This window comes from Mauremys reevesii, linkage group 10 (assembly GCF_016161935.1).
Source record: "Mauremys reevesii isolate NIE-2019 linkage group 10, ASM1616193v1, whole genome shotgun sequence".
Classification (NCBI taxonomy): Eukaryota; Metazoa; Chordata; order Testudines; family Geoemydidae; genus Mauremys; species Mauremys reevesii.
The window spans coordinates 83,294,404-83,307,181 of NC_052632.1; the positions used below are offsets into that span (position 1 = coordinate 83,294,404).

The 12,778-nt window shown below is 43.7% G+C and overlaps 1 protein-coding gene across 6 annotated transcripts in view; it reads left to right on the top strand.

Moving 5' to 3' along the window:
- TNRC6A (trinucleotide repeat containing adaptor 6A) overlaps positions 1–12,778 on the top strand; it is a 170,197-nt gene that overhangs the window by 77,412 nt on the left and 80,007 nt on the right. For 5 of the 6 annotated variants that reach the window (XM_039490564.1, XM_039490565.1, XM_039490569.1 and 2 more), the window contains exon 3: positions 11,447–11,494. In XM_039490564.1, coding sequence (XP_039346498.1) covers positions 11,447–11,494 — 48 coding nt within the window. Of the gene's footprint in view, positions 1–10,174; positions 10,371–11,446; positions 11,495–12,778 lie in introns of those variants that run through there. The other variant, XM_039490568.1, reaches the window with a different exon arrangement.

Sequence of the window (12,778 nt, forward strand, 5' to 3'; positions counted from 1 at the left end):
GTAATTCTAACAACTGGAGCGGACCATCTGGGCCGAGTTGGATGTGCATCCTCCACCTGGACCTAGCTAGACCTTCTCCATCTATGCTACTAACGTTGCATGCTCTGTTGGGCCCAACCTCCTCTGTAAGGGCTTGTGACACCTCACTGGCAGCCACGCCTTACCGCACAGGGTTGTGTGCTGGCTGTAAAGATTCCACGAGGGGGGAAGAGTCCCAGAGCCCAGGCTCCAGCCCAAGCCCGAATGTATATGCTGCAAATTAATAGCCCCACAAGCCCTAGTCAGCTGACACCAGCCAGCTGTGGGTGTTTTATTGCAGTGTAGACATACCCTGAGAACCCGAGCCAAAGCCTATTGAAGTCAATGGAAAAATACAGGCCTTGAAAGCAATTCCAAAATAACTCTGATCACTGAAGACTGGGCAGTGCAGACTGGAGGAAGCTGCAAAAAGGAAAAGAGCAATGAACACATCCATGTGATATTTCTGTGGAAGTGTAATGGAACCCTGATAAATAAATAAAGATTGGAAATGTCTATTGCACTGCACCACTTAGGAGACCAGGGGATGTGAGGAAGGAATAATTGGCTTGATGCAGAGTGAAATTTAGGCTCAGCAATTCCATTTTACTGCTGGCAGCTTTCCCAAATGCAGACCAGGAAAAGCAACTTGGGCCAGCTTTAAAACACAGGGAAATTCTTTCTTTTTTATTATTTTTTTACAGATTTAAAGGATAGGATTAAATTATCATTTAATAACCCCTATTGCCTGCTCTCCCAACTCTGATCACCCTGTGTAACGGTGATAAAGCTGGAAATGCAAGTGAAGCCTGGAGGCTACGTGGTGAATTTTCTTTTCCTGAGCACAGATCTAATGGCTGTTTGTTATTGCAGCCTGTGAAATAGGCACTGGCTGTTTAATCGCGAGTCCTAGGAAGAGATTTTGCTCTTTTTGGCTGCGTTCCAGCTCCTGTTGGAGGAGAAGCCAAATCCTTTTTGTTCGCAACTTCAAAATCTGTCATACTCTTTTTCTCTTCCTGGTTAGGGATCCTACAAAGACTAAAGTAATCCTTGCTTATGCAAGAAGTCCAGTTGACTTCACTGGGACTGCTTGTGTGAGTAAGAATTACTTGTATAAGTAAAGATTGTCTGACCAGTCCCTGTATGATCAGCCCTTAGCACAGGGCTAAGACTATTTTAAAATGCTCCAAACATAAATACTGTAAATAAAAGCTCGACAGTGATCTGGGAAAGGAGGGGTCTTGTAGAGTAAGACACAGTCTCTGTGTGTTAACAAGAAGACTGTTTCCCCCGTCTGTCAGATCAGCTAATTTGGATTATTTAAATCAAGTGCAATTTTGAAAGCAATCTGTTTTGCTCATGACAGCTTCTTCATTCTATGTAATGATGCTGAATGTAACAAGCGGCAAGGGGTTATTGACTGCAAATTCACCACATTCCCAGGCCTACGCTGCTCACATTGACTTATAAAAGGAGCCTCTCGCTTTATTTTCCCCAGACATTAGGCAGAAAGTATTTTCTAACATGTCGGCTTTACAACTTCGCACTGAAGCCCTCATTTGGTATGAAGACTTGACAGCAAATTGCAGATAAAGGGAAGGGGTGGGGGAGGGGGAGTAGGAAACATATTGAAATGGTGCCAGCTTGGTTTTAACTATTTTTAGTCAGAACATTTCTTTATCTTCTGCATTTTTCTTTCTTTCCCTTTTCTTTTTGTTGTTGGTTGGTTGCATGTTGTGAACATCCTAATCAAGGAGAAAGTTACACTGGTAGTTCCAGAAGGAAGGAACCACGTGTCTCCATCAGGATGTCAGGTCACACTCAATGGGTTTGGGTGGCAGCTGAATCGCAATGCTAGGCAGGGGCTAGGAAATAGCTGTGTGGAGGGATCAGTGACCAAAAGGCCATGTTTGTTTAATGGTGAAGGTGTAACATTAAATGATCCATCTTAGGCAACTGCCTGAACTCACTGAGCAGGGTTTGCACCCTTGGATCGAAATCCCCATTATTAGTAACTATTTGTAGTACTGTAATGCTGAGGAGGCCTAGGCGTCCTAGGGGCCCATGGGCATCACATTAGCTCTCCTCCAGTCACCTGGTACAGAGACTGAGTTCAGCAATAGGTTACGTAGCACAGTTAGCAGCTCTGCAATTTCAAATTAGGAACCCATTGCAAAAGGGATAGATAATATGACAGAAAATATCATAATGCCACTATATAAACCCATGGTACGCCCACACCTTGAATACTGCGTGCAGTTCTGGTGACCCCGTCTCAATAAAGAGATATTAGAATTGGAAAAGGTACAGAAAACCGTACCAAAAATAGTCAAGGATACGGAACAGCTTCCATATTAGGAAAGATTACAAAGACTCTGACTGTTCAGCTTAGAAAAGAGCCGACTAAAAGAAAAGGAGATGGGGGACTATAAAATCATGAATGGTGTGTAGAAAGTGAATAGAGAAGTGTTATTTACCCCTTCACCTACCACAAGAACCAGGGGTCACCATATGAAATTAATAAGCAGCAGGTTTAAAACAAACATAAGGAAGTCCTCCTTACACAACAGACAGTTAACTTGTGTAATTCGTTGCCAGGGGATGTTATGAAGGCCAAAACTACAACTGGGTTCAAAAAAAGAATTAGATAAGTTTACGGAGGATAGGTCCCTTGATGGCTAGTAGCCAACATGGTCAGGGACACAACCTCATGCTGTTGGTGTCCCTAACTCTCTGACTGTGAGAAGCTGGGACTGGACAACAGGGGATGGATCACTCAATAATTGCTCTGGTCTGTTCATTCCCTCTGAAACAGCTGGCACCAGCCACTGTTGGAAGACAAGATACTGGGCTAGATGGACCAGAATGGCCATTCTTATGAAACTAAGGACAGATGGCAAATACTGAGTAGAACTGACCCTAGATAGAATCTAACAGAACAGCCTTGCTCTTACAATCTTCTTGGGGCCCAAAACAAGAAAGAGCATTAAGGAAACCCAGAATACCTGGCCTGTCTCATGCTAAGCCTGCACCAGCACTTTGGTTGGAGTAGCAGCAGCAGAATTACTTTGGGAAAAAATTCCTCATGGAGTTCCTCTGCACCTAACCTAGATATTTCTGCAAGGAAAGAGGTAGAAGATGGATATGGGCTAGTGTTGGGCCTGTGCTGCCCTGCCATCCGTGATCCACAATCACTCCCTTATTATGGCCGAATTGATAAAATCCTGTATTCAGAGCAGAACTTCTACCGGTATGAAGCTCAGCCTCCTATTTTGGCTTTGTCCACATCATTGGCAAGATGTGAAACAAGATGAAATTAGTGCATGACCACTTGGTACTGCTTGCATCCTGTTGCCATACTGTGCCCTATGAATACTGCCACAATAGCTGGCACTACTTTTTGGCAGGTGAATTCTCACCTCCTTGCACTTCCCCCTGAAGAGACTCCCTATTTGGGGGTTGTCACCTAGCTCGAATTTTGCAATGCTGTCACAAGGCCAGTTTGCTGGTATTTTAAAACTGCCTCTGAGTTGCAGGGAAATGAGACTTTGGAATTGGAAGATCTGGGATCAGAACATGGAAGGAGGGGAAGTGATATAGGGTTAGTTAGTGGAGTACATAGGTCCACTGAAGGTGTATAACTGAGCCTTGGTATTTAGGAGTTGAATGAAAGCAATTGCTGAATAGCAGACCATGTGTAGGCATAATTAGAGCAGAGTCTAAAACAATTGAGAAACCTACCAACCTTGATTATGATTTTTATTGACAGTGCCATGATTCAGTTAACAACATGACATAACTAGAGTGCGTAATATATTTGTTAACCTTCACAACTGAAGACAGGCACAGCAGCAGTTCTATTACATTAGATACTATCCCTTTCAAGAGTGGATGAAATGGGAGTGTGGGGAATGAGGCACAGTAACAGGAAGTGGAACAGAAATGTCAACTAAGAATGGCCTCCAGACCCCAGTTACCCAGCTTTACACATAAATAAACCCCAAACAGCTTTTATATATGAGGAAAAATTAATCTCAAAGGAGGTTTCACTTAGAAGCTTCAAAGCTACTGTTAGTAACAAAGAAATTGATTTTAAGGTTGTCATTGCCTATTTAAGTAAGAGAAACATGACACAATCTCTGTGTGTGTGTGTGTTTTCCATCTGTACAATAATCCAAGTTATATTATTTAGCATGTAGGAACAGGATGAAAAGGACCCTTTACTCTCTATGCTGCTTTGTTGTAAATGCTTGGCTTTAATAACAAGGTTTCTTTAGCAGCAATATATTGCACCCATTCACTCTACCAGCAAGACAGGCTGTATTCCAGTAGATGTCTGAGGACAATTGGGGGTCAAAATATATGCGACTGTCAGCTTGCTCACTAGTCCAGGTGAGTCAGATTTTTGACAGGTGACAAAAATAGCTTTAATTTTTTCATTAGTACCAATGATGAGGTTAAAAGCCAAATGAAGAGACTTTGCAGCTGGGCTGGTAAATGTTCATGACAGTTTTGCAAGAGGTTTTTCCCTTCACAAACAAAACCACCACCTAGCTGCCTTCATTCTCTTTTCTCACAATCTTCTATGATAGCACAGTTGAAACTCTGCTTATTTCCATGTTAACAGTAGAAGAGTTTAGATAAAAAATAAATTCCTGAATAGCACTGAAGGCATGTACAAGAATAATTGTTTCCTTGAACAGTAACTGTTCAAACTCCTAGGCTAGTTTGAAGTAATGCTTCAGAGCTAAATGCAGGAACTTCTGATAAGCAACCTTATGGGTGACAGGGTTGTTATGCACCAAAGTACTCCAGCAGTGGTGCGGGACAGCATTGTAGTAGGCTAATGTATCTGAACATATGAGAAAAAAAAAGATTGGTTTGTAGAGATGTAACTAGAGGTATGTTACATCCTCACTATTAGTCTGTCCGGCACACCACTAAGCCCTTTTCACTTTAGCTGTTTTGGGTAAAAACCTATTATCTATTCTCACTATTTATTATATTCGCCACTGGCAATGTTGTGTCTATGTCCTTGTGTGTGGTGTTACTGATCAGATATTGAAACCTTACTAATCTTTTACACTAACTAAACACAAGGATGTAAACATGTAAAATAAATTATCTGTACAAGTTTAAAAAATAGTTACAAATTAATCATATTAATAAATGTCCCAGTGTGTGTTCAAGGGACATAGTTAGCTTAAAATTAACATTGTAAACTAACCCATTTCCTCAGATGTCAGTATTAACACCTTAGACTGCCAAAAGTGAATTTTAAACATTGAAAAAAATCTGCCCAGAATCCACTTCTGCTGTGATGTCTATAGAAAATCAGTCAGTTAAAGCTGGGTAGATAAGGCTAGTTGGCAAAAACTTTAGAATATTTTTAATTGTAATTTTATATAGAGATATACAAAAACAATATATATTTGATTGTATTGCTCTTCCCCATCATCCATACATGACTTGTCTTCCTGGGCCCTGAACCTAGGAGATATTATGTGTGAATGGACCTCTAAAATCCACATGACTCCTACCCATTTGGGGTCTGCTTGCTCAACATAACTTGTACGATCAAGGCCCTCGATTATAATCCATTTGGGGAAGGGAAACTATCTTCCTAGGTGTTTGTACAATGGGCCTCTAGGCAGTACAGTAATAGAATATAAATATTAAATCACAATAAATCAGTTTCCTGCTGTTATTTATGCTCTTTGTTTCCTTCCTATGTTTTCTGGGCTTGGATGATGAAAATCAAATCATTCCTGTTTTTTAATAGTCAGTTTCATTTTCAGATTCTCACTGCTTCGATATTCTGGGTTAAAAACACAGCAGGACAATGTTATTTGCCTAAATAAAATAAAATAAAATAAAATAAATTGTGTGCCATAATATGATGCCTTTGAGAATGCAATCAAAAATTGTATTGCACTGCAAACTTCTGATTTGCTATCCACTATAACCCCAATCGTCTCTTGGCGTTACTGTTTTCCAGTTCTCTCCCTCTCTTTATTCCCCTTAATCCCTTTGATTAGCTTCATTTACCTAAACTCATTTTTGAGGTAATTCCATTAAAGTCAGTGCAATTAAACTTGGATGAATTTGGCCATATGTTTTTTTGCATTCTTTATTTTCCACATCCAAGCCCCAGATGACTCTGTATTCTTATTTGGATTATGATTTATTTAAGTATGCTTTTCACTTATCGAGGTTCATGCCCACAAGGTGCTAAGTACTCTCCAAACAGTAAAGAAAATATAGTCCTTCTCCAAGGAGACCACAATCTAAAAACTGACAAAAAGGTGGGGGAAAGTTATGTAATACATTAGTAGCCTGGTCAAGGGAGTGCTTGACTATGTCTCAGTAATATTAAATTAACACTTTTTTTATATTAGTCCCAATGACTCTTCAGACATATCAGTCAGTATGCTGACTCCTCATTCTTTGTTGCATCTAACATAAGCTGATTGTTCTCACTTTCAAGGCCCTCATGGTCTATCCCACTCTACTTATCTCTCATTGACTATCAGGATGCCTCTGGATGGCCCATAATGTCATCCTCCATCACTCTCTTGTTAAATTTTCAAATAAGCACCTCTGTGCTTTCTTCCACACTGCACTTCATTATTGGAAGAAGGAGCTTCCTGTGATCATCCACAAAGCTACTTCATTATTCTTCAAAACTCTCCTTTTCCATGATGCCTATACAAAACTTGACAATGGATAGGCTGTTTATGGGGGGAGACCACTGCTTTATCAGGCTGATCAATATTGTCTCATTTCCCCATCTGTCTGTCTGTATTCTTGTTTTATACTTAGATTGTAAGTTCTTTAGAACAGGGACCATCTTTTTGTGTTTGTACAGCACCTAGCATCATGGAGTCCTGGTCCATGACAAGGGCTCCTAGGCGCTCTGCCTGCCGGGAGGGCGGCAGGCAGGCAGCCTTCGGCAGCATGCCTGCGGAGCTGATCCTGTGGCTTCGGTGGAGCCGTGGGAACAGCGGGCCCTCTGCAGGCACGCCTGTGGGAGGTCCACCGAAGCCATGGGACCGGCGACCAGCAGAGTGCCCCCCGCAGCATGCCGCCGTGCTTGGGGCAGCGAAATGTCTAGAGCCGCCCCTGTGTCCGTAGTAGGATTTGTGGCAGAAAAGTCTTCAGGAATTACTTGAATGCAGAGAGAGTAGTGGATAGTGGCCATGCTGGTGGGCTTCCTTCTTTTCCATTTTTAGTACAATATTTTTTTTACCTCCTCTTTTAATTAGCAGTCTTTTTTGAAAACACATTAACTCCTTCTTTTTTCTCACATTCTTCATTTTTAGAGGGATTGCAGAGTATTGTCTTACTTCTGATGCTTACCTAGGAAGTTAATACTGATTCCTCAAAATGTGTGTTCTTCCGCTATGTTTGATACAGAGCTGAGCACACTGACACTGCCCAGAAAATAAAATAATGGTCAAAAAAAATACTTTATGGAAATAGTATGTTATTACTCTCCTAGCTACTTGCTTTGTATCTTCCTAGGTTGCTCGGGGAAGTGATAGTCTCTCTCGCTGTGATATTGGTGAGACATGGCTTGAAATTCTGTTCAGTTCCAGTCACTTAAGTAACCTAATGATGTTGAGAAAGTAGATCAAAACTACTCACATGGTGGCTGAAGGAACTGACTTAGAGACTCTCCCTGTCCAAGTTGACTGCCATGGTGGCACTTGTGGTTCCATTACAGAGTTACCATATTTTATACTCTGTTTTGGGGGTGGAGTCTGTCTATTCCAATATTGAGATGATTGTGTTGTGTCCCAAAGGTATCTCAGGACAATTTTATTGTCTTGTTGGATGCAGGACACAAGACAGTTTCCATTCAAAACTGGGATTGGTCCATTGAATATATGGCAACACGAATTCCATAGGTCTGATGCTGCTGGGGTTCAGGCAGGTCTCATGTTCTTTATGTATATAAATAAGGAGGTCTTTCATAGTGGGGGTTTCATGCCCCAGAGATGGATTTCTTGCACGCACTGTGTGGCGATGTATCACCCTATAAATAGGCAGAATTCGATTTTTTTTAATATAATTTCAACATATACTATCTGTTTATTTTAAACATTCTTTTGTATTTATCTATTTAATTTTTCACAGTTGCAGGAAATTAGGGGGGATCAGACAATAATTATTTAATGACCGTAGATATTGAGATTTAAAAAGTTAAAGCTTTATACCCTTAAAACACAAAGTGTCAACATAAGAACGGCCATACCAGGACAGACCAATGGTCCGCCTAGACCAGTATCCTGTCTTCCGACAGAGGCTGGTGCCAGATGTTTCAGAGCGAATGAACAGAACAGAGCAATTATTGAATGATCCATCCCTTGTTGTCTAGTCCCAGCTTCTGGCATCAGAGGCTTAGGGACACCTACAGCATGACCATCTTTGCTACTAGTCATTGAGGGACCTATCCTCCATGAACTTATCTAATTCTTTTTTTTTTTTTAAACAGAGTTATATTTTTGGCCTTTACAACATCCCCTGATAATGAGTTCTGCAGGTTGATTATTATTATTATGGTGTGTTGTGTGAAGAAATGCTGCCTTATGTTTGTTTTAAACCTGCGGCCTATTAATTTCAGATGGTGACCCCTGGCTCTTGTGTTATGAGATAAATGATACTTCCGTATTCTTTTTCTCCACACCATTCATGATTTCATAGACTTATAGCTCCCCTTAGTCATCTCTCTTCTAAGCTGAACAGCCCCAGCCTTTTTATGGAAGTATGTCCTCATAGAGAAGCTATTTTATACACTTAATCATTTTTGATGCCCTTCTGTGTCCTTTGCTTAATTCTACAGCACATGTAGAATATTAGGGTTGGAAGAGACCTCAGGCGGTCATCTAGTCCAGGGTTTCTCAAACTGGGATCGCCGCTTGTGTAGGGAAAGCCCCTGGCGGACCGGGCCGGTTTGTTTACCTGCCCTGACCGCAGGTCCAGACGATTGCAGCTCCCACTGGCCGTGGTTCACTGCTTCAGGCCAATGGGAGCTGCTGGAAGCGGCACGGGCTGAGGGACTTACTGGCCGCCACTTCCAGCAGCCCCCATTGGCCAGTGGGAGCCGCGATCGGCTGGACCTGCAGACGGGGCAGGAAAACAAACCGGCCCGGCCCACCAGGGGCTTTCCCTACACAAGCGGTGATCCCAGTTTGAGAAACACTGATCTAGTCCAATCCCCTGCTCAAAGTAGGACCAACACCAACTAAATCATCCCAGCCAGGGCTTTGTCAAGCCAGGCCTTAAAAACCTCTAAGGATGGAGATTCTACCACCTCCCTAGGTAACCCATTCCAGTGCTTCACCACCCTCCTAGTGAAATAGTGTTTCCCACTGCAACTTGAGACCATTGCTTCTTGTTCTGTCATCTGCCACCACTGAGAACAGCCTAGCTCCATCTTCTTTAGAACGCCCCTTTCAGGTAGTTGAAGGCTGCTATCAAATCCCCCCTCACTCTTCTCTTCTGCAGACTAAATAACCCCAGTTCTCTCAGCCTCTCCCCGTAAGTCATGTGCCTCAGCCCCCTAATAATTTTCATTGCCCTCCGCTGGCCTCCCTCCAATTTGTCCACATCCCTTTTGTGGGGGACCAAAAGTGAACACAATACTCCAGGTGCGGCCTCACCAGTGTTGAATAGAGGGGAATAATCACTCCCCTCCCAGGCCCCTCAGCCTACCCCATTCAGTCTGTTAGGTGCACCAATATGCGGGGGCGGAACTTGGACCTGTTCTGGGCACCACAAAACATTCTACAAACCTGCCGCCCCGGGCATGAGGCCAGCACAAGCGTTAAGTGTAGCCCCAGGCTGTGTGTGGCAGGGACGCGGGAGCCGTGAGAGGCGCTTGTGGGACGCTCTGTGTGTGGGGGGTCCGGGGACGGAGGGTCTTTGCAGGGGGTTTCTGGCTCTCGGGGAGGGGGGGGCTCACGCTTTCTGTTCGCCTAGGCGGCTGTCCGCCCGGGGAGCTGGCGTGATGCCCAGGGGGTGTCTGTCTGTCTGCGGCGCATCCTGGGGAGGAGGCGTGTTCGCTGCCCTCCGGGTTGTTAGGGGGGTTGCTAGGGCGCCATATTGGGGGATTGGGGTGCCCCGGAAGTGATGTCCCCGGCGGGATTGCTCTTCCGGTGCGGCGGGCCAGCGCCGGACCCGGCCAAGTTAGGACGGAGGCAGGAAATGGCGGCGACGCTGCTGCAGCAGCTGCCGGGCCCCCGAGCTCCACTGTGCCGGGCCCAGGCCGCCTAGAGAGCCGCCGAGCCAGCGCCGGGCCCGGGCCGCAGCCACCCCGGGCCGGACTCCGAGCACTTTACATACATGAGGTGATAGGCGGGGAGGGGCGAAGGGCGCTGGGATGCGGGGCCGCGAGGCGCGGAGCGGAGCGGGTGGGCGCTGGGGGAGGGGGCGCGGAGCGGGACACTCTTCGTTTCTTTCCGTGGCCTTGGCGAGCCCCTTGCCGGCAGGGACGGGGGCAGCTGGGGGATGCGCCCCTTTGGCCGGGCGGCCCTGGAGGGTAGCTGCCGTCCCGACCCGCCTCCTACCCCGCCAGTCCCGCCCTGCGCTGGGCTGCACGGCGGGTGCCCTCGGGCGGCGCCGCTGTTAGTTTCGGTTAACACGTCCCTGCTGCCGCTGGGCCTGGGTGTAACCGGGTTAAAACCACTTGAGTGTCTCTAGCTAGTGCCTCAGAAGGGCTGCCCACCCCGACCGACAATGTGCTGTGGTCAGGGAGAGAGGAGTGGTGTTCAGCTTCCCAGCTCCGCTATCCGCCGGAGCCTGGCTCGCCGCCTCCAGAAGCAGTTCTGTGCATCGGTAGTTTATTGTCCTCGCAGCCTAAACACGCGCGGTCAGAGTTTAAAAAGAACGGATCTTGGGTTTCTGTGGGATCAAATACATCCGACACTTGCCCCGACTGGAGCTGGTCATGTCTTTGGGGTTGAATCTCCTGCTCCTGGTTCGGTTTTCCACTGCCTTGGAGGTTTGATCTCCTACGTTCATATGTCATTATTGTGTGTCCATAATTCAAAGTCAGGTCTCTGTGTAGCATACTGCTCAGATCTTGCCTTCTATTTATTTTTACGTTAACAAGGTTAAGCACAGTTTTCCCTCATCCCTTTTTAATGGAAGAGACTTTTACTATTTTTTTGTGGCTTAACAAAAGGTTTTAAGGGAGTGTGAGGAAAAATAGATTAATTGGTGTCTGTATGTTTTGTTTTGCTCCATCCCTATTCTCTCTCCATCCCAAGATAAAACCTATGGATACCTGTATTCAGAGATCATTGCTAGCCTCTCCCCCATGAGGAACCAACACATGGAGATCAGTGTGTCTTTTAAACCCACCCCAATTATATTTGTTCTGCTCTTCTGTTGACATGGTAACCAACATCCTTTTCTGTTCCAGAGAATTGGAAGCTAAAGCTACCAAAGAAGTTGAAAGAAAACTAAGCAGGTAAGACATGTGTTTGAATTTATTTCTCTGATTCCAGGACAGGGTGGGCCTAGAGTTTGTGTAGCTATTTTTTTCCTCTTCATGGAAACCAGCTCTGACTTTATCTGGAGCCTTAATTTCATGTTAAGTATCAGAGGGGTAGCCGTGTTAGTCTGGATCTGTAAAAGCAACAAAGAATCCTGTGGCACCTTATAGACTAACAGACGTTCTGCAGCATGAGCTTTCGTGGGTGAATACCCACTTCTTCAGATGCAAGAAATCCTAAATTTCATGTTAGTTGCTAGAAAAATTGTTGAATTAAAAGTGTAGCTCTCTAATCGATAGTGAAATCTTTCAATTTTAATTTGAAAATAATGTTTGCAAGGGAAACTTCAGTGAAATCTACTCTGTTGCAAATGCCTGACTATAATAATTGTATGCAATGTTGTAGCCATTTTGATCTGAGAATATTAGAAAGAGGAGGCGAGATAACATCTTTTATTGGACCAACTTCTGTTGGTGAGAGAGAAGCTTTAGACCTTACCCAGAGCTCTTCTGTGTGAAGTTAGTCCAGTAAAGATATTACATTATCCACACTGTGTGTCTGATGATAAACCTGTGACTTTCTAGATAATTAACTATGTAATAATTACATATTTTATAGTAAAAATGTATCAATGCAAAATGTGTCCCATTGGAAGATTTTTTTTTGGTACAGCTTCAGATCTCTTGTTTAATGTATGTATCTTACGACAAAACAAACTTTGTATTTGTGAATAATGTAAGCACTATACCTAGATGTACAGACACTCTCTTTTCTTAACCTATGTATTATATAATTTTAACATTAGCGTTAATAAAAAAAATTATATCTTTCTCTTCCACTTTAAGTTGTTGCCACTAGGAGTGCACAAATGAATGCAGGATTTTTTTTCAATCCTGCACAGTCAAGTGGCTTTTTGTTGTCAAGGAACTAGCCTTGCTCTTGAATTTAGCATAAACTGCATCTTACTAGGTAACTATTGGTTCCTTGTGGTCTTCATATGAAAGAGTGAAGGCACTGAATCTGCCATTAGTAAGTGATTTTTATGTCCTAATGTGTTGCGAAGCTTGAGGAATGGGAATTCCAATACCAGCTACTTAGTTTATAGAAATATGAAGTATATACAAGTATTATATATTTCACTTCTGTGTTCAAGATGATATTTCTTGCATATGTCTTATTCTGGCATGATGATATTCTTGCAAATTCTTAGAATGTTCTTTGTACTTCATTTTTGTCTTCTGTGTTTTTTCTTCTTTGTT